The following is a 20,076-nucleotide window of genomic DNA, read 5'->3' on the forward strand; positions in this document are numbered from 1 at the left end:
AATTTACTATTTCCACCTTCCAAAATTTTCTGCTTAACATAATTACCCAAATAAATTCGTATATATGCAGATCCTGGAACCTGCCTTAACTTTCAAAGAATCCTATGTTTCTCTCTCTACGTACATAAATACATTATTGTATTTAATTTGTATAATATAAGTATCACCTTCCCCAAATAGCTACTAGCTACTCAAGATAGATAACATATATTAATGTGAATGTATCAGCATACATCATCACAAAATATAATAATACTACTCCTTCTAAATATATAAGTAGAAATAATAATAATAATAATCTTGACAAGATTTAATAGCTCTGTAGAAAAAAATTGGTTAGAATTAGGAAAGTTCAGTAAGGAGAAAAGGGTAATTTCAGAAATGCTTAATATAATAAATAAAATTGAAGAAGCAAAGCTATCTGTCAATCTTGTAATAGCTTGAGACACAAGCTTGTACCTATAAATAGTCTTCTCTACTTGGCCACAAATGAGATCAGCTTGCTTCAATCTCATTCATTATTCTTGAATTTTTCTCACAAAGCTAGTAGTGTGATCAGTGAAGAACAGAATCAAAGTATCATCATGGTTAAGGCAGAAGAGAAGATCCAAAGAGAGACAGCAATGAAGAATAATAATAAGCAGAAGAAGTACAAGGGAGTGAGAATGAGGAGTTGGGGATCATGGGTTTCAGAGATTAGAGCACCAAATCAGAAAACAAGAATATGGTTAGGTTCATATTCAACTGCAGAAGCTGCTGCTAGAGCCTATGATGCTGCACTTCTCTGTCTTAAAGGCTCTTCTGCAAATCTCAATTTCCCATTAACTTCTTCTACTTACATTAACATCATCCCTCATAATCAAGATTCTTCTTCTTCTTCTTCATCTGCTACTATGTCTCCAAAATCAATTCAAAGAGTTGCTGCTGCTGCTGCTGCTAATTGCACCTTTGTTGATGACATCAGCAACAATGCTAATGCTACAACACCTTCATCATCTTCTTCTTCTTCTTCTTCATCATCATCATCATTGGTGTCATCACCATCAATGGTTTCATCTCCCTCTGAACAAACTACTGATGATGATGTTGTAGATGCAGCATCACTCATCATGTCTTCAACTACTACTACTACTAGCTGTGATGAATCCATGGCTATGATGGAAGAGCCTTGGTACAACACCTTTGATGATGCTCTTGATCAGATGCTGAGTGGTTTCTTTGACCTTGATTCATCTCAGCTTCTTGGTGATCTTTATGAAGAAGAAAGTGACATTCGTTTGTGGAGTTTCTGTTAGACACAACTCATCATCATCAAATTCATTCTTTCTTTATTCATTTTTCTACTTTTTTGTTATATTCATTTGTCTTCAGTGGTACAACTTCAACAAGATGTTACTCTCTGATGCTACATAAAAATAAAAAACTTTGTATACCTTATGCTATGTTACATTAGAAGAAGAAATTCATAGAGAGATATATATATTTATTTATATCTTCATTTTGGCCTCTCTTTTCTGCATTCCCAAATTTATTTATGTATGTGACATTGATGCAAAGCTTGTTATACAATGTCAATATTATTCCATGTGTAATGGAATAAAGGGATAGTAGTAATTAACAGAAAACATTAATATCCTCACTTATAAGTCATTCCTTTCACTGCATTATTATTATATGAGGATCATTTGGGAAGCCCTTTATTGCATGAGAAAGTGCCAAAGATGCCTTTTCTTTTTTTCAATTCACTCAGACAAGAGGGAACAAATAATATAATTAATCAGCTTGGTAACTTGAAACCATTGGAAAGTGTTGGTTTTTTCAGAGCACTGTCTATATTTCATTATTGTTGCCATGTGTAAGTTTGGTATTCTATACCCTCATACTTCTCTTAGAAACTTAGATGGGAATAAATCCATACTAGTTTCCATTTTGTGTAAAAGAATAATAATAGATTAGATACCCTCCCAGAGTTTTAGGTCATGACTAGGAAATTAAAAATAAAATATGTTCAATTTTCAAAAATATATATTAAGGTAATCCAATCGTGTATGATTACAAATTTAAACTAGGATTTTTCTATTTTGGCTTACTTTGTTTGCCTATATATATATATAGGAGGAAAAAAACTAAGTTGGGTTGGTCTAGTGAATAGCTTACTAGTCGGCTTAAGTAAGTGTTGGGGTTCGAATCCCGCCTTGTGCATGCAGCAATTCATTGGCCAGCGACAAACCTTTAAATGAAGCTCAGTACCACGACAGATTAGTTCTTAGCCTTTCGGGTTAGGGATATCGTGGAAAACAAAAAAAAAATCTAGCTCAGTACCATGACAGATTAGTTCTTAGCCTTTCGGGTTAGGGGATATCGTGGAAAACAAAAAAAAAATCTAGGAAAAAAGAAACATTTGATTTAGTGATGACTTTTGATGCAAGCAACTCTTTTGATAACAATATTATATGCAACATGAACATGGTCTTCTTTTAACATAATAATAAGAATGGTAGACAATCTTTGACGCTTTTGGCCAACTTTTTTGAACCATGATCATGTGTATTAGAACCATATAGGGTCAAGGCCAATATTAGCACACATGACATGTCCTCTTTGTGGAAAAAAAAATTAAAAAAAAAAACAAATGGGCTAAATAAGGCACCATCATGGGATCCCATTCTCAAAATTGTTCCTTTTACATTGCATCTAGCTACTCTCAATAAGAAACACAATGTGCATAATAAAAGCTTTTGCTTTTGGTATTTTGCTTGTTCAAGATATATAATGTATCTACCCTTTTTAATTCCTTTTTACTAAATAGTTTCAATCATGGGATTCTTGGACCTACATTGCATTATGTTCCTATATGGAACTAATTTTATTTAGTAGTTTAGTTTGTTCTTATTAATTCTATGCACATGAAATTGATGTAACTAGAGGACAATGGAAATGTAGTATTTTGAGACATGGCATGTGAAATCAGAGTTCCTGTTTTGGCCACAAGCATGTGAGTTCAAAGTGTAAATCAATCCTAGATTATAGTATGTTTAATAAATTATTAGTGTTTTTGCTTCAAGCGATTGCCTTGCTTAATGAAGTACCCAACCAAAGTTGGGGAATTTTATGCATATCAGTCCTCTTTGGAATTATTATAATACTTTACTACTAAGTCTAGGGTGCCAAATTTTTTGTCATATTCAAAGTAACATGAACTACTACATATATATTCAGCAAGGCCATGCATTATTAGTAATAATTAGGCTTGTTATTACTAATAATGTTATCTATTACATGGTTCAGTCACATTTAATGTATTTTAAACAAAGTTTGAATGAATTTGACATCAATTATGTCCAATCAAAATTAAGAAAATGAAGAGAGTACGTAGTTATATTATATAGCTGCTGCGCCACATTATTCTATTGACAAAAAAAAGGGCATTTGGCAAAGAGATTATGTGTCTCATTTAGAGAAGCCATACATAGAATTATAGAAACAACAATTGTCTAAGGAATTTCATGTGGGATCACTCATTTCTGATTGTGACAAAGAATAATTGCCTACTAAAAGGGAAAAGGAGTGGTATGGTAGTCCAGATCCAACATCAAACATGAGATTAATATCCATGCTTGGCCTTATTAAGACATCATTTAGTGAAAATGTGATTAACTAATAATGGAGCAAGATCTCAATCAATTAAGCAATTATTATTAATAGTATACTCAGAGCCATGATGAGGGCCTCTTCTATTTTGATTTATTTAGCATGGATGTCCTTGCAATAATGCAAATTAAAACAATTTTTAGATACAGAATATTTTGCATATATGTAGTGAATGTATCTAAGGCAGACACAAATAATGCTTGCTATATTCTATCAATACTTTGAAAGTGACATTTTTGTATTAAGTATGAGGTTATTAAATTAATAATAAATCAAAATATGACAAAAGCTTAGATGAGGCCATTAGAGTTTTTATTGTTACAAGAAAAAAAATTAGTGGTATTTTATTTTGCCATTAACAACAACAATAAAAATAATTGCTAACACAATTACAAGTAATTAGATATTAATCCTCTAATAACAAATATATAACATATAATAATTGTCACAAATATGCCGTATATCTTGGAAAAGTTGGCTTAAAGAAAAAACCAAAAAAATATAAAAAATACATTTTTTCATAAGAAAAATATTCAACTTTTTGAAAATTTTCTATGAAAAGGACAAGTGGTCGATAATATATACAGTAAATAAAATAAGAATTAATCTGTCGCGAATCTAAACTTCAGTTAAGAATTTGTAATTGACCAATGAGTTATTGTATGCTTAAGGTGGGATTACTCGACCAATCCAAGTTAATTGTTTGGAATACAGTTTTCGTTTTTCTTTTTGTGAAAGAGGTCTTTGTTTTTGTCAAACAACCATACACCAATTGTTTGGGCCTACTGACCCAAGCTCAATCTTGGGCTCTAACAACTTGTTTCTATCGTCAGGAATGTTGGGCTGAGGAAAACTCAGATGGACAGGCCCACAAAAACCCAGGCCCATAAAGAAGGTCTTTTCTTGCTGAGTCATCATCGGCTTCTTCCTTCCCTTACTGAGCAGCTGCAATCTTTCAATCTGCAAACGCTTCCTTTTTTCCCTTCGCCATGCCTCTTTCAAAGCAACAACTCCTTTCTCGTTTACAGGTTCTTCATCTTCTCAATTTATCGTTTCTACTTTCACTCTTCACTATTCTGTACTCTTTGTTGTAATCGTAACTTTTCATTCTACTTGCTTAATTATTTTTGTAGCTGTTTCTTTGTTACTATTCCTGATAATCGAATTTCTCAGAACACTAAATTTCAGTTATCACAGTTGCAAATTTACTATAATTGCCACCGTTTTTTTACTTGAGATGTGAGTTTTTGTGTTCTTGAATAGGACTAGTGATTGATGAGCTTTATATTAATGCTTTTTTTCAGGAACTTCAGATCGAGTTTTCTCGTTACGAGCATCCTGTTGTTTTGACTGTTGAGGCTCAGGTCCAACACTGTTCAAGAATATACTTTGCTTTACTCACTATATTGCATTCTTTTTCTTTTTTAATCATTTTTCTTTTTTCTGATTTAGCTGTTGTTTTCTTCCAGGCAAAGTATGTTGGACATTTGGGGGGAGGATTGAGTAAAAATTTGTTTTTGAAGGTATACTACATTATGTTTTTGTTTACCATTGCTTTATTGATTATGTCTTAGTATTTAGTTATAAAGGAGCATTATTATAATTGTAGTTATAAAGGAGGGAAATCAAATTGCTAATTGGAAAATGCTAAGGTTAACCTTTATCTCCCATTCTTTCATGGCTTCACTATTGCCAGTCTCATTAGTCTTTGGTTCTACAACTGTCTCTGGTGTTGCTTCTATTTCCTGATGCTCTCGGGTGAGACTTGTCAACTGTCTTTAAGGTTCTTAATGTAACTGATGGCATCCTCAATTATGGTTGCTTTGTTCATCTGAAGAAATCAAAACCAAGGTTCATAATGAGCACTGAATTACAAAAAAAATCATTTGGTAATTGAAGAGTGTATATGAGAAATTAAATTAAATTGAAAGTGAAGGTTAAGGTGGTTGCATTTGTGATGGGGACTAAGGAGCGCAGCATCAAGAGCCTGTTACTGAGCTTCTGCCTCCTCCTCCTTTCAGCCTCAAGGTTCTTGGATTTGTACACTACTGTGTCATCAGCATCATAGTTCCTCCTTCCTATCCTCTCCCTATTGTTGATTCTACTATTTTCAGCATTGAAATATAACTCATCTATGGACACTGATAGCCTGTTATCGTATAGGTTTCACATTCTTGACTAATAACAGAAAGGAGGTCTTAGGGAAAGGAGGAACTTATTAAGTATGGAAGATACAAGAAAGAAATTAAAGATCTTTTAGTGTCAGAATAAAACTGAGTGATTGGGATTTCGGGGCTACATATATAAATGCTTCATGTCAGATCAGAGATGTATATTTTGGCCTAAAAGATACTAATGAATTAATGCAGTTTAGTTAGTGGCCTAAAGAGGAAAAAATGGTTGAAGCAAACATGGATAACTTGTTATTATGCATATTTATTGCATAATATGAATTAATTTATTTGTGGTTTTTGTGCACCTACTTGAGCAAACAATTAATTTATTTACAATTGATTGCCCTCTCTAACTAGTATACTTACCAAACAGGACAAGAAAAACAGATTTTATATCGTTTCTGCTTTAGCTGATACCAAGGTAGATCTTAAAGGTATATATGACTTTGTAAATTTGAGAGGAATTGGTTCACTTGCTTTGCTTTTGCCTTACTTTGATGTGTATTCATGAGTTACTTGTTGCTTTGAAGCTGAGCAGTGCTATCTCAGCGGCTTGGTTTAGGAAAAGGGGGTCTTAGAATGGCACCTGAAGAGGCTTTGGGTGAAATACTTCAGGTTTGTGTAATTATTCCATACTTTTTGTTGATATCATCTTCATTTTCCTTTTCTCTTTGTTTATCTTGTTTAGAAAGATGAGTTGATTATTACCAAAAAAAAAACTACGCTTAGGTTGTGAGATTTGTCTTGTTATGTGTTATACTTTCTGGTATGCATTATATAGTCCATGAGGGAACCAATTCATGTTGATTCATTCATTGATTGAGTTGGTGGGGGTCATTTGTTAAATACAGTTTATCTGTTCCATGGATCAATCCAATCTGTTATAAGAACTTTCTCTCATTCTAATGAATAATATATAGACTTAGAACCTTATTATCGTTAAATGCTCTCTTTTTGCTTTTACTTTTTGCACCGATATTTTGATTATTATAATTTTTAATCATATAATATTAATATCTATACGTAGCAAAGATTATATCATTTAAGATAATTTTGTGAAAAATGACTTGGTTGAAATTATTATCTAAACTGACGACCCTTTTTTGGCCCTTATCTAACTAGGTGTCTCTGGGTTGTGTTACTCCATTTGCATTAGTGAATGAATCAGCACGGTATGTTTTTGTTTTTATTCTGTTTGCTCACTTTGGGTTATCTGTATTTTCTCTTAGAATTGCTTGTAAAAATACATTAATTTAATTGCTATACCTTTATTCAGAGGGCTTTTTATTTTTTTGTAAAATTTTCCCCATTTTCAGAAAGAAGATAATTTGTTTGGAAATCCATTGATTTCTGTATTTCCTGCAGTTTTTGTTTTAGACTTCCTACCTACTATCTACTTTTAGTTTCCTTCTAAACTTCCTTCTTTGTTTTAAGAAAAGCTTACTAGTTACTGGTGTTTATGTTTGTGCTTCTTCAATTTTTACATTTTACTGAGTTGTTTAGCAAACTTATCTCCAGGGAACTAATTTATATTCATTTTTTTCCCCTTTCTGAAGAGATGTTTCACTTTTATTGGACCAAGGATTCAAGGCACAGACGCATTGCTTCTTCCACCCATTGTCAAATGACATGTCCATATGTAAGTCTTATGTGAAAAAGTATAACTAGTTTCCTTAGGGCAACCTCTTATGCTTTCTTACTATTTGAAACCTTTAGAAAACTAAGATTTATGTTTTTCTTTTAAACCCCAGTCTCTATCTTTCTCCTGTCTAATTTGACGTAAGACAGAAGTTAATAGGTCCTTTGTTGGATCCATTATGCATTGCTGTGGTTACAGTATAAAGTCTGATTCTTTAAATTGCAGCTCTAAATGCAAGTGGTCTTGACAAATTTCTTAAATCAATAGGAAGAAATCCCTCATATGTTGATTTGGAGGTGAGTTAATATTCAGGACATGTCTTGTAGCTTATTTCTCCTCATTAAATCAACAACCCCCCCTAAAAAAATTATCAATAAACTTATATATCTTCTGAATCCCATTGCAGGCCAATCCTCCAGTGGGGAAAGATCAACCACCTGATCTTGCTGCTCTAGTTCCATCCGGTTCAATAGTTTTGCCTGATCAGCCAGAAAAGCAACCTTCTTCACAAGTTCCTAAGGACGGAAACCTTGTTTCTGTGGATAACAGTTCCAAGACAGTTTCAGGTAAAAATTCTAGTAACAATTTTATCACTGTGTCCATAACTGATAAACAACTATATTCCATTTTGTCCTTTCTATTTCTTCCTTTCCTTTTGTCAATCTTTATAATTGTAACCCAGAAACATCATTACTTGACTACTTGAGGATTTTTTAAATTTGAACTTGATACCACGGTGACCCAAAAATGTAGTAGGACCTACCATTTATCCTTCCATCTTTGACTGAGGCAATTTGCAAATTGATCTATTGTATCAGTTATTAATTATAGAGTAAATGTCCTTTCCGGTCCCTAACCATTTGTCCGATGGACTTCCCATCCCTTAAGAAATCTAAAAACCCAATCGGTCCCTATCTACTTTGAAATATGTACATTTCAGTCCCTATCAACTTTGAGTAAATGCCTTTCCGGTCCTTGGTAATGTCCTTTCTGGTCCCTAACCAGGGACTGGAACGTACATATATCAAAGTAGATAAGGACCGATTTGGGTTTTTAGATTTCTTAAGGGGTGGAAAGTTCATCGGACAAATGATTAGGGACCGGAAATGACATTTACTCTTAATTATATCCATGGAAAAAGTAGCTTGCTTTTGTTTACCCATATCTAGGCAAAACTAATGTACTGCCTGTTTTTGCATTATTAAGAACCAAGAGTCTTGCACGGGTGACTAGTGCTGACTTGCTGGCTGTCGACTACTACAATACGGATCGTTAACTTGTGCTTATGTATTTTCCTATCTCGAACTAAATAGAGTTGGCAATAGTTTAGCGCATTCACTAATCAGTTTTATGAGGGTGGCAGAAGCCATGTTCTTGGCTTAGAGCTAGTGAAGTGAATAGTGAAGTGGATCCTTCATCTTTCTAATGCAGGCAAAGCTGTCAAGCCAGCTGTTAGTGAGAAAAATGCAAAGGGGGCACCAGTAAAAAATGAACGTTTATCAAGCTCCTCAGCTAATGTTGGGCAATTCGTTGAGGAGATTTTGCAAAAAACATCTGAATTAGTGCTTTTGCAGGTAAAGCTAAAATTAAAGCTTTCTTTTCAAATTAGAACTTATTATTCTATCCCGAAATCATGATGAACAATCTTGATTATACAGATCAATGAAGGAAATATAAAGCAACATGGAGAGCAGCTTGGTACCGTGGTATCCGACAATTTACAGAAAAACCTGAGCTCAGATTTCAAAAACCTTGCTGTAAGTATTTGGTGATGCCGGTTAGTATTTAATCCTTATTTTTTTTTTCCTTAGCAATAAAATTAGGGAATGGGTTCCTTGCAGTTGCAATAGGTAAAAATCTTCTATTGATATGCAATTTCTTTCTAATAACTAGATTATTGTTAATTGCACACAGATGATATTTAAGAACACCGCATACACAGAAGGGTTCCATGCTGGTACTCAACATCAGCGCAGGGGCTTTTGAATCTCGATGTTAAATTTTGCAGCTATGGAGGTTAAACCAAGGGACCATATTATAGCTCCAGTTATTCAGTGTTCGTTTTATGACTTCACCTTGCATTATTGATTCATCGTTCATAGAGAGAGAAATTTGGTCCTGAAAAGAGGATTTGAAAACTAATTTAATGGCTTAAAAGACAAAAGAAAAAAAAAAGAAAAGAAATAGGCACTGGAGCAGGTCATCCAGAGAGAGTTGTTACTCATTAAAAATTTCTTCATATTTTTAAAGTCCCAGTTTATCAAGAAATGTGACGAGATGGCTTTTCATAGAAACTTTTATCTCATGAGTATACGCATGACTTTTATGTTTAATGTTGATTTCACCTCATTCAGTGAATGAATTTTATAGTAATCCAATTATTGTTAATAACATAATAATTACAGCATATAGATATAACGCGATAACCAAAGTAACATTGTGATACGACATGGCATCTTATATTGCAGTAACATGTACACTAGCCATTCATTAATTAACTGTATTAAACTATATACATTTTATATGCTAAAAGAATAACAAACAAATGCCACATCCATGGAATGAGGGAGAAGTGCCCTTTTTCACGACGGCTTACACTGTTCTCCAACTTTGCATATTGTGAAGATGAACTCCAGTTTTAACATGATTGAAAAGTGAAAACTGGAAGACAATTTTAACTCGTCTGAAGTGCAAGTTCAAGATGCTCCTGCGAAATGCATTTTTATTAAAAAGTTGGTAAAGCAAGCAAAGAATGCAGCATGAATATGTGATAGTAACTTACAACTTAATTACAGCATGACAAGTTGCCTAAACTGCGATGACAGAGCTGCCAATAAATTACAACTGAATTCAGCACCTGAGCTTTTAGTTAAAGAATGGTGCAAGAGCGTCTTGGATTAGGTGCTGAAAGACGAGTGCAAACACAATCTGAGTTGGTGGAAAAATAAACACAAGGATTAATTGAGTTTAATTTGAATTAATCACCCCTGAGAGAAGCAGTAGCGTTATTATTCTCTCCTGGTCCTTGATCAGCAGGATGAACACGTCGACGGTGGTGATGAAATGGCCAAAGAGAAGAAACCCTCGTCCACCTCAAGCACCTCTGAAACCTCCCCTCAGCAACACATTCATCATCATCATCACCATCGGGCACCTCATGGCGGCAAACGGGGCAAGAATTATGAAGCCTCAGCCACGGAACAATGCAATCAGAGTGATAAACATGCTTACATGGAAGCTCCCTCACTTCTTCACCAACCTCAAACTCTTCCTGACAAACCGGACACTGAGAATTCTCTTTCAGATGCTGTGCTTCTATCTTCACCCTCGGTATCCCTCTGATCGCTCTCTCCGCCGCCGGCGCCGGACCCGGCCTATCATTCTCGGTAATCTGCTCGATCAGTTCGTTCGGTCCCGGACCAAGGAAGTAGTCCCTGGAGTCCACCCCGATCGGCACCACCGGACGGTCGCGGCGCGGCGGCGGAACCATGGCTTCGAGCTCCTCGGGGGAAGCACCGATGGGATGGACGATGATCCAGGTTCGGGGACGAGTTGTAGGGTGGGGGTCGGATGTGTCGGAAGGTTGGCGGCGGCGGATGCGGATGCGGGGGCGGCGACGGGGTTGTTGGAAGGCGGGATCGAGCATGAGGGAGAGAGCTTCTAGAAGACGGGGCTGTGGAGAAGGGTCGTTAGTGTTAGGGGTAAAATCGAGAAAGAGTCTTGGGGTTGGCATGTTGATTTCTTGGATGAATTGGCCAAAGCAGCGTGGACAGGATGGGTTGTTATCGTGTGCGGCTCGCACCATGCGGTTGCACTGGAAGCACCAGTATAGTTGGAATCCATTGTTATTGTTGTTGCTTCTTTCTCTTGGTGGACTCAGAGACATTATTATGATGGTTTGTTTTGGTATGCATGCATGGAACTATGTTTTATATTTGTGTTTATGAGGATGCATGACTTATGGGTTTTCTAATTTTGATGCTGCCCCTGTTTCTTGTGATGGTGGGAAAAGGATAACTAGTGTTTTGGATTTTCGCATTCACTTATATTAACCAAAAACGCTTTTCATTTCAAATGGAATTACTTTGCTTCTAAATTTTGTTGCCTTTCATCCACAATGTTGGTTAGACTATGTTCATGGGTTAAGTCAACCACAATCGCATCAACTTGCTTTTTGAGTTGTAGAGGTTTTTTGTTTTTACTTTTTTGTCATGAAAAGTTGTAGGGTTAACACCTACTCCATGCCACTTGGTTATCATTTGCATCGGTGTAGAGGCCCAATATATATCGGGCTTGGCCTGTATCAATTTAGTCATGTATTTTTAGGCCCATGTTGTGTTACTATTAAAAATCCAAAGAAAGTTATGCAATAACGAAGAGAATACTCAAAATGCGGAAACCATAATAAGGTTGACCAACAATAATAAATAAATAAATTGAAGAATTTAAATTTTTTTTTAAGCAAACCAAATAGTTGAATTAAAAATTTATACGTGGTTATAAATTGTGAATCACACAATTACAAGATTGTAAATGTGTTATTTACATAACATAATATATTGTATTATGTTTAAATTAATTTTTATTCTAATTGACATATGATAAAATAGATTATTTTTTAATAATAAATATAAATTCAATTGTAATTAATTAGTCAATTTAGCATATGTCAATTAGAATAAAAATTTATTTAATTGGTTAGTTATTTAATATATGACTATAATTAAGTATAACAAGAACATATATAAAATATACAAAAAATAATTGTTTAATTTTTTTTTTCTAGCATTCAACAGAATTATGTTCCTAAATGTATGGGTGGTAAATTATTTTGCTGTTACATAGAAAAACAGTGAATCTACTTCAACACTTTTCTATATTAGTTATCTTTTTTGGTGTTAGAATCTATGATCTATAATTTTATTAACGTTAGATTTTCCCCAGCAGTTATGTATTTTCTGATGCTTCATCCAACATCTTCCAAGTTGAAGGGAATGTCTATCCTCTTGGATATTACAGAAATATTTCTACGTATTGTCTATCCTCAGCTTTATGATTTTTATATTAATTATAGTAGTGACTTATTTATTATCTGGATTATTTTTCATTAGTAATAAATATAAACTTAATTATAATTAATTAATTATTTTATATCAATTAGAATAGAAATTAGTTTAATTTATTAATTGTTTAATATGTAAGTATAATGATATAGTAAGAGTACATAAGATACATAAAAAGTAATTATCTAATATATTTTTTTCAATTTTTTATTCATTTCAAAATTATTTCAAAAAATGAGAAGAGTTTATTTTATTCTAAAAAAATGTTAGTTAATTATCTCTTATATATTTTTACTATAATTAATTACAATCACATATTAAATAATTAACAAGTTAAACTAATTTTTATTCTAATTTTTATTCTAGTATATATATTAAAATGACTAATTAATTACAACTGTATGAACAGTATAAAGTGAAAATGGATAATAAAACATAATGACATGTGTGATCAGATTCAAATGTATAAAAAAGAAAATATAAAATTAATTAAAAAAAGAAAAATCTTACATACATACTGAAAATATATATATAAAAAAAAATTCTTTTTGGTTTATGTATTTAGGTCTGGCAACTCTCTTCTTTTTCTTTCCGTTTGATGGGGAGTATTTAATAGCAATTTGAGTATTTACTATTTATTAATTTAATCACAACTTTTCATATTTTACAAAAATAATCATAGTTTCTTGTTGTTAGTAAACTATTAAATTGTAGCATACTCAATGATATTTGGCTGGTCAACAATCTCTTCATCATTTGTATACGCGGTACTTTTTACAATTGTACAATTTAAGAGGAAATAAGATAAAAGAACCGAAGAAAATAGTACACTACTGACAACATTAAGTTCTTAGAAGCTTCCTCGTTCTTTGTCAATGCTACCGAGTAATTTGATACTCTTTATAATCATGACAACAATACATACATTTTCATTTTATTTTTTAGTTTTGCTTTAAAAAAAATGCAATTATTAGTAGTATAAAAGAAAAACGAAATATAAACTTTCAAATAGTTTTCATTGTAGAAATGGATAGATTATATAAAAGTACAAAATTTTCACTTCCATTCTCTTTGTCAATAATTAATAATTATTGCTTTAATAATTATTCAAATAATTTGGAGCCAAAGGTAATAGTTTGTAAAAGCCAAGTCTTCCTAAGAGACCTAATATTAACATTTGAAATCATAATATATTATATTCCAAGTAAAACAAGAATATAATAATGATCAAGGTTTGAATTAAAAATTACATAAAAATTTTATAATTTATTCGTTCTTCTGACCTAAAAGGCTCCTCTAGCCTCTAACCTTGACACTGTGAATGGAATAATAATAATATGTTTAAATTTGGGACCATGTAAAGCAAAGCATTATTGTTGAATTGATCATGGCTCGTAGGTATTCAAATATTTCCACTCTCAAGAAAAGGAAATTCCAAAAGTGCAATTTCGAACTCACCGACCATATTTGACCTCAACGCAATTTCTTTTTCCCCCTTAAATTTTAGCTTTGAATTAATCAAACCAATTTATGGATGTGTGACATTCTTTTCAATATAACACACAATGTTATTATCAAGTCCAAGCTCCAAAATCCGCTAATATTTTGTATTTTGGGTTATAAAAAGGTAGAGGTAAAATATCAAGTGGAGAACCACATTAATTAAACCAAGGTTGAAGACTTGTGTGTGTGTATTTATTTTATATTTTGCTAACCACATTGATTAACCCTGATGACAACATTATCCAGCTATAAATTAACTATCAAGTAGGTGTAGAAAGTCAAGAAAGTCGATTGGATTAGGTGAATTGACCCACCCACTTCATAACCCTACAAGTGGTTCATTCTCTTACCACATTGATGAATGTGGTTATTAGTCACTGTAAGTAGGATAATGACCCTCCACATATTGTAACATACATATAGGAAAAGAGTCAAAAGACATTTTATGTATAAGGTTCAATTCATGGCATCATGACTTTAATTTAAGGTTTTGAGTTTACATCTTTGTTTTTGTCATCCCTCTTAGCTACTTTGAATTAAGGACAATTAATAAAGCTTTGATCTTGTTCAGTTTCAAATTTTCAAACGTCACTTTGTATATGCTTTTTTTAGTTGCCTATTATGAAACGGGTTTAGCTAATATATTTTTTAATAAATTTACTATTAATAGAAAATTTTAAATTTTTTATTTAATAAATATAAAATAAATACATTGAAAAGTTAAAATTTTTTTTATATTTTTAATAAAAACTTTTTAATATATAATCTTTACATGTGTTTTTAGAAGTCAATAAGTTATAGTTCAAATGACATAATTTTTTTATATTCGTCTAGAAATTACGAATTTAAATCTCTAAATAGATAAATGTCTTCTTAGAATATAAGATAGATAAATCCTTACTAAATATACATTATCACTTTAGCATGTCAAAACAAACAGGTTCCAATTTCAAAGTGTGAACATATATAATTTTTTCTTTTGCATTTATTTAGATATTCATTATCAATTTGATTTTTATATATAAAAATTCAAAAGTGTAAATATCTTTCAACGTAAATAGATAAAATTGTAAAACAGTACCTCATTAATAAGGGTTATGTTAATGTTACTAATTAAAAAAGTTTTTTTAGAAAAAAATTAATGTATATATTATTCATTTATTAAAATAATAACATTTTAAAAAAATTACTAATTGCTAACATGTATCTTACTTAGTTAAACACTTAACCCCGTTAATGTGTTTATTGTTTATTTATTTTATTAACAATAACATTAACATGTATTCTAGTTAATTAAACCCCATTAATGATGATTCCCTGTAAATGTTTGGTTTTTCACTATTCTATTTCTGAAAAATTTTATCATGTTTACCAACGTTTTTAGCATAGTACGCTGACTTTGTGTGGCAATATGAAAGATGGACATGTAAAGTGAGAATGGTTGTGAAACAGAATAGGAGAAGCATTCCATTCTGCAAAATTAATTAGGCGTGGTAGTTAGTTTTATAATTAGTTAATACGATAATTCAAAAATTAAGAATAAAAAATATTTAAAAACAAATATAAAAATTTTATAAGTTATTTAAATTTTAGAATGTATAAAATTTATAAATTTAAATTAAATAAAATATTAAAAAATGTTTAATTATTTTATTTGTCTTTATAGTTTCACAAAATTTTTAATTAGGTTTCTATATTTTTTTTCAATTAGGTTTCTACATAATTTTTTTTTCAATTAAGTTCATCATAGTAGTAATTGGCTTAATTTTATAGGAACTCAACTAAAAAAAATGGTATATGAACCCAAATAAAAGAAAAAAATGTATGAACTCAATTTAAAAAATGGTGCAAAGACTCAATTAAAAGAAAAAAAAGTAAAAGGACATAATTAAATATCAATAAAACATTAATATAATAAAACATGAATTAGATATCGAACTCAGATAATTAGATATCGAACCACTTTCGATTTGCTAAAAATCGATAAAACATGAATATAATAAAAGTATAAATTAATCATTTTGAAAAAGTAATAAAATTAAAGATAATTTAATAAATTAAATATAAAATTTAAAATTATGCATGAAGATAAAAAAATACTTTGAATATAATTTATAATAACTACTTTATAAATATTTATCTTAATTTTGTTATACATAATAATAATATAATAAATGTTTTTAGGTTTAATTACTGTGTTGGTCTCTATAGTTTTGCAAAATTTTTAATTAGGTCCATGTACTTTTTTTTTTAATCAATTCCTTGCACCAATTTTTTTTAATTGGTCCCTACACTTTTTTTCTTTTATTTAGGTCCTTGCACCAATTTCCTTTTTAGTTAGGTTTCTATAAAATTAAGCCAATTACTACTAAAAGAGACCTAATTAAGAAAAAAATTTGGTACAGAGACCTAATTAAAAAAAAATATATATGAACCAAATTAAAAATTTTGTAAAACCATAAAAATCAATAGAACAATTAAATTTTTTTTAAATATTTTATTTAATTTAAATTTATAAATTTTATACATTCTAAAATTTAAATAACTTATAAAATTTTTATATTTATTTTTAAATATTTTTTATTCTTAATTTTTAAATTATCTTATCAATTAATTATAAAATTAACTATTACCCATAATTACTCTTGTAGAACGGGATGCTTTTCCTGTTTTATCTCACAATCATTCTCACTCCACATGTCAATCTTTTATATGGCCACGCAAAATCAGCATACTATGCTGAAAACGTTCTAAAGCACGGTAGAACTTCCCTTTCTATTATTGTTGATAGTATACAACTATTTTATTCTATAAACCAACATGAGATTGTCGGGTCATTAACTCACTCATTTGCTTAAATAAGTGTCAAAATTTAATTTTCATTTTGTATATGTAGCAACTCATTTCCTTAACCTGTTGAACTGGGAATAATATGAGCAATAAAAAATTATTTTATTCAGAAATTATTAAATATATTCATAGATCGGATCTGATCCATATATCCGCGATATTTAACCAAATCCAATTTAAAAATTACAAATATGATCCAATCCGCAAGACTATCAGATTGAATTCAATCTGATATGCACATTAATAGAATCAAATTACGGATTTTATGTATGTATCTGTATATCCAATCTGCATATCCGTGAATCTGTAAAAAATAAATAAATAAATATTTTTTTATATTTTATTTTAACTAATAATTATCATATATGTTGTATTATTTTATTTTTATTATTTAAAAAAGTATATTTAATATTATTTTAAGAGTAAACATATTTAAAAAAATTATTGATTTTTTAATAAAAATAAAATTTTAAATATATTTTAATATTTTACAGATATATCTGATATTCGATTACCGAATCGGATCTAAACTTAAAATTTACATATATTGAATTCAATCTAATTATTTTAATACGAATTGGATTAAAATTTTGGTCATATCTTATCCGAGTTTACTTTGATTCATTATTAATGGCAACTTCTGGATTTAGAGGCAAAAGATAATGCATCATTTCATTTACACTAGTGAAAGCTTAACCATACCTATGATCCTATGCATTACTCTATGGAATTTGAGCTGGATTGAACAACTTGTCCAATTTTCTTTTGTGGGCAGGTAAATCAAAAGACCATGCTGCTTCCATTTTCGAACTACAAATCAATGATATAAAATACCTTACACCTACTATTTATTTATTTTTTTTTTAATTTTTGATAAATCTTTTCCTTTTTAATTAATTGTGATTGGGACCAACCACAAAACGAGTACCCGCATATATATCAGATTTGTAAAATTGATGATTGAAAATGACATGTATATATAATGTACAAACATAATTTCATGCAATAATTATTTGGCAAAAATATATAGAAACTCTAAAAGCGTATAAAAGGGGTCGCTATAATTTCCTTAAATAAGATATAAAGAGAATCATCTCATGTGTTCATATGAAATAATAATGGCATTTCTCGAACAACATAAACGACAAGTTTTTCTTTATTTATTCGCCTAAACACTGCAACACGCTAACAAAATAGGATTTAATTGAATCTCCTCATTTTCAAAATAAATATAATCTTATCATGCATGTTTCAAATTTAAAAGTTTAATTTTAATCTAGTATCCAACTTAAAACTTTTTAAATAATATATGTAATTAATATTAAAAGTAATCATTTTTGTTGATATAATACTAATTAGATTACAAATATTTTCGACACCGATGGATTAGAAAAATTAAATTCTTAGGTGGATTTTATTATGCCTAAATCTTAACAAGTAGATTATAACAATTGTTGCATTGGCGTTGAAAGTTTGACCGTTTCACTAGTTAATAATCAATTAATTAGCAAATCATTACTTACTTTATTAACCCAAAGCAAAACCAAGTCAACAAAAAAACCCAAAGCAAAACCAATCATATTTTTAGAGTTTAATTTTAATATAATAATTATTGATCAACTTAAAACTTTTACACAGTCACTTGATCATTTGTGTAATAGATATTAAAAATATTTTTTATATAATAATACCTAATTCACTAGTACTAGATATACACAATAAAATAATTATTAAATTAATTATTCGTATAAAATATAAATTAAAATACAAAATATATATTAAAAATAAATTAAATTATATATGTACTTATATACAAATATAATAAGTTCTTTCACTTAATTAAATATACATATAAATTTTTTTATATGGAATATGGTTAATCAAAATTATATATATTAGACACGATATTTTAACTACCTTTCCGTGAGTTTATGTCAAAGCTACCATTCAGTATCTGCTATAGATGAATTAGAAGAAAGAAAGAAACAAAAAGAAAAATATGATTGAGTGTGCAATGAGATGGAGAATTAAAGAAAAAACACAAGAAAGTAGCAACATATGGCAAGTACAAGAGAATCGTTTCACATGCAGCTTCAATTTAAAGTGTTCATAAATAGGCTTCAAAATGGACAACCTAATCGCATCTTCAAAAGTTCCACTTCCAAAGATTAGTTATCACAAAAAATAAGTTCTAAATAAATTATATAAAAAAAATTAGCCTTTGTCTGCCCACAGGAAAGTTCTATAGCACCAGTGTTGGTGCATAGAGGTGTTTATAGTTGGGTTGGGTCTAAGTAGACTCAGATTAGGTTTTAAAAAGATAATGGATCTATTTTGATCTAACTCGAAGCGACTCGAAAAGAAATCGGATTAAATAAGGTTGACTCAATAAAACATTAGTATATACAAATTTATAAATTTTATATATTAAAATAATAAAATTTTATTTTTTAAAAATAAATTTAATAAATATTATATCATATTTATATTAAAATAAATTATTTTAAAATAAAAATAATACTGTATAATATAAAAGATATTAATTAAATTATAAAAATATAATATAACATTATTAATTAATTTAAATATATTTTTTATTGTAAAAAAATAACCTCGGGTCGAGATCGGGTGACCCGATACAAAATCTGAATCCGACCCAAAAATAATACTGAATAAAAAATAAAAATTCAAACTCGACAAAATATGTTCCGAGTTTGGGCCGGGATGGATCTTGAACATCTCTATTGGTGCACACAAAAATAATAATAACAATAAAGTGAATTTTATCTAATCCTCTCTTAAATAAAAGATAAATTATTTCTTATAACATGGCTAATAGTTATTAGATAAAATTAATTTATTTATTATGTAATAATAAAAAAAGATAAATAAAAAATAGGATAAATTTAGAAAAAAATAAAAACAAAAATATTTAATTGTCAACAAACATGTATTTTGATAAATTCTTTCTTAGTAATTATTGACTAAATTTTATTATTTTTTATCGAATATAATCGTATAAAAAATAAAAATTACATTATTAAACAAAATGAGAAAAAAATAGGTATTTAAATATGATTGAAATATTTTTTTGTGTTAAAATTATATCATTAAAATTTAAGTTAAATAATAATTCGTCTATAAAATATATAAAAATAACTTTATTCTCAACACTCTTCTCACAAGCACAGAATCA

The 20,076-nt window shown here is 30.0% G+C and overlaps 3 protein-coding genes across 3 annotated transcripts; 2 read left to right on the forward strand and 1 right to left on the reverse strand.

Moving 5' to 3' along the window:
- The first annotated feature begins 465 nt into the window (after positions 1–465).
- LOC107460798 (ethylene-responsive transcription factor ERF014) lies at positions 466–1,469 on the forward strand. The gene has a single exon (XM_016079199.3). It carries the CDS (start codon positions 585–587, stop codon positions 1,293–1,295), a length of 711 nt encoding a protein of 236 aa, XP_015934685.1. The 5' UTR covers positions 466–584; the 3' UTR covers positions 1,296–1,469.
- Positions 1,470–4,566: 3,097 nt separating this feature from the next.
- Positions 4,567–9,837, forward strand: LOC107460796 (uncharacterized). Its single transcript, XM_016079197.3, has 12 exons — positions 4,567–4,679; positions 4,956–5,015; positions 5,121–5,174; positions 6,199–6,259; positions 6,364–6,440; positions 6,948–6,997; positions 7,382–7,464; positions 7,690–7,760; positions 7,871–8,030; positions 8,896–9,038; positions 9,123–9,221; positions 9,379–9,837. The coding sequence occupies exons 1-12, from the start codon at positions 4,641–4,643 to the stop codon at positions 9,448–9,450; spliced, it is 969 nt and encodes a 322-aa protein (XP_015934683.1). The 5' UTR covers positions 4,567–4,640; the 3' UTR covers positions 9,451–9,837.
- A 121-nt stretch (positions 9,838–9,958) lies between these two features.
- Positions 9,959–11,519, reverse strand: LOC107460797 (E3 ubiquitin-protein ligase RING1-like). Its single transcript, XM_021128761.2, has 3 exons — positions 10,450–11,519; positions 10,247–10,368; positions 9,959–10,171 (listed from the first exon to the last, which is right to left on the reverse strand). The coding sequence occupies exons 1-2, from the start codon at positions 11,348–11,350 to the stop codon at positions 10,334–10,336; spliced, it is 936 nt and encodes a 311-aa protein (XP_020984420.1). The 5' UTR covers positions 11,351–11,519; the 3' UTR covers positions 9,959–10,171; positions 10,247–10,333.
- Between the last annotated feature and the right edge of the window lie 8,557 nt (positions 11,520–20,076).

The sequence above is a fragment of the Arachis duranensis genome, chromosome 8, assembly GCF_000817695.3.
Source record: "Arachis duranensis cultivar V14167 chromosome 8, aradu.V14167.gnm2.J7QH, whole genome shotgun sequence".
NCBI lineage: Eukaryota > Viridiplantae > Streptophyta > Magnoliopsida > Fabales > Fabaceae > Arachis > Arachis duranensis.

Excerpts from the sequence above, each read along its gene's own strand:
- LOC107460798 (XM_016079199.3), top strand. The coding sequence starts at position 585 with ATGGTTAAGGCAGAAGAGAAGATCCAAAGAGAGACAGCAATGAAGAAT.
- LOC107460796 (XM_016079197.3), top strand. The coding sequence starts at position 4,641 with ATGCCTCTTTCAAAGCAACAACTCCTTTCTCGTTTACAG. Across the intron at positions 4,680-4,955 it reads AACTCCTTTCTCGTTTACAG|GAACTTCAGATCGAGTTTTC; the intron begins GTTCTTCATCTT and ends GCTTTTTTTCAG. Across the intron at positions 6,260-6,363 it reads TACCAAGGTAGATCTTAAAG|TGCTATCTCAGCGGCTTGGT; the intron begins GTATATATGACT and ends GAAGCTGAGCAG.
- LOC107460797 (XM_021128761.2), bottom strand. The coding sequence starts at position 11,350 with ATGTCTCTGAGTCCACCAAGAGAAAGAAGCAACAACAATAACAATGGA. Across the intron at positions 10,369-10,449 it reads CGCTACTGCTTCTCTCAGGG|CACCTAATCCAAGACGCTCT; the intron begins GTGATTAATTCA and ends CTCGTCTTTCAG.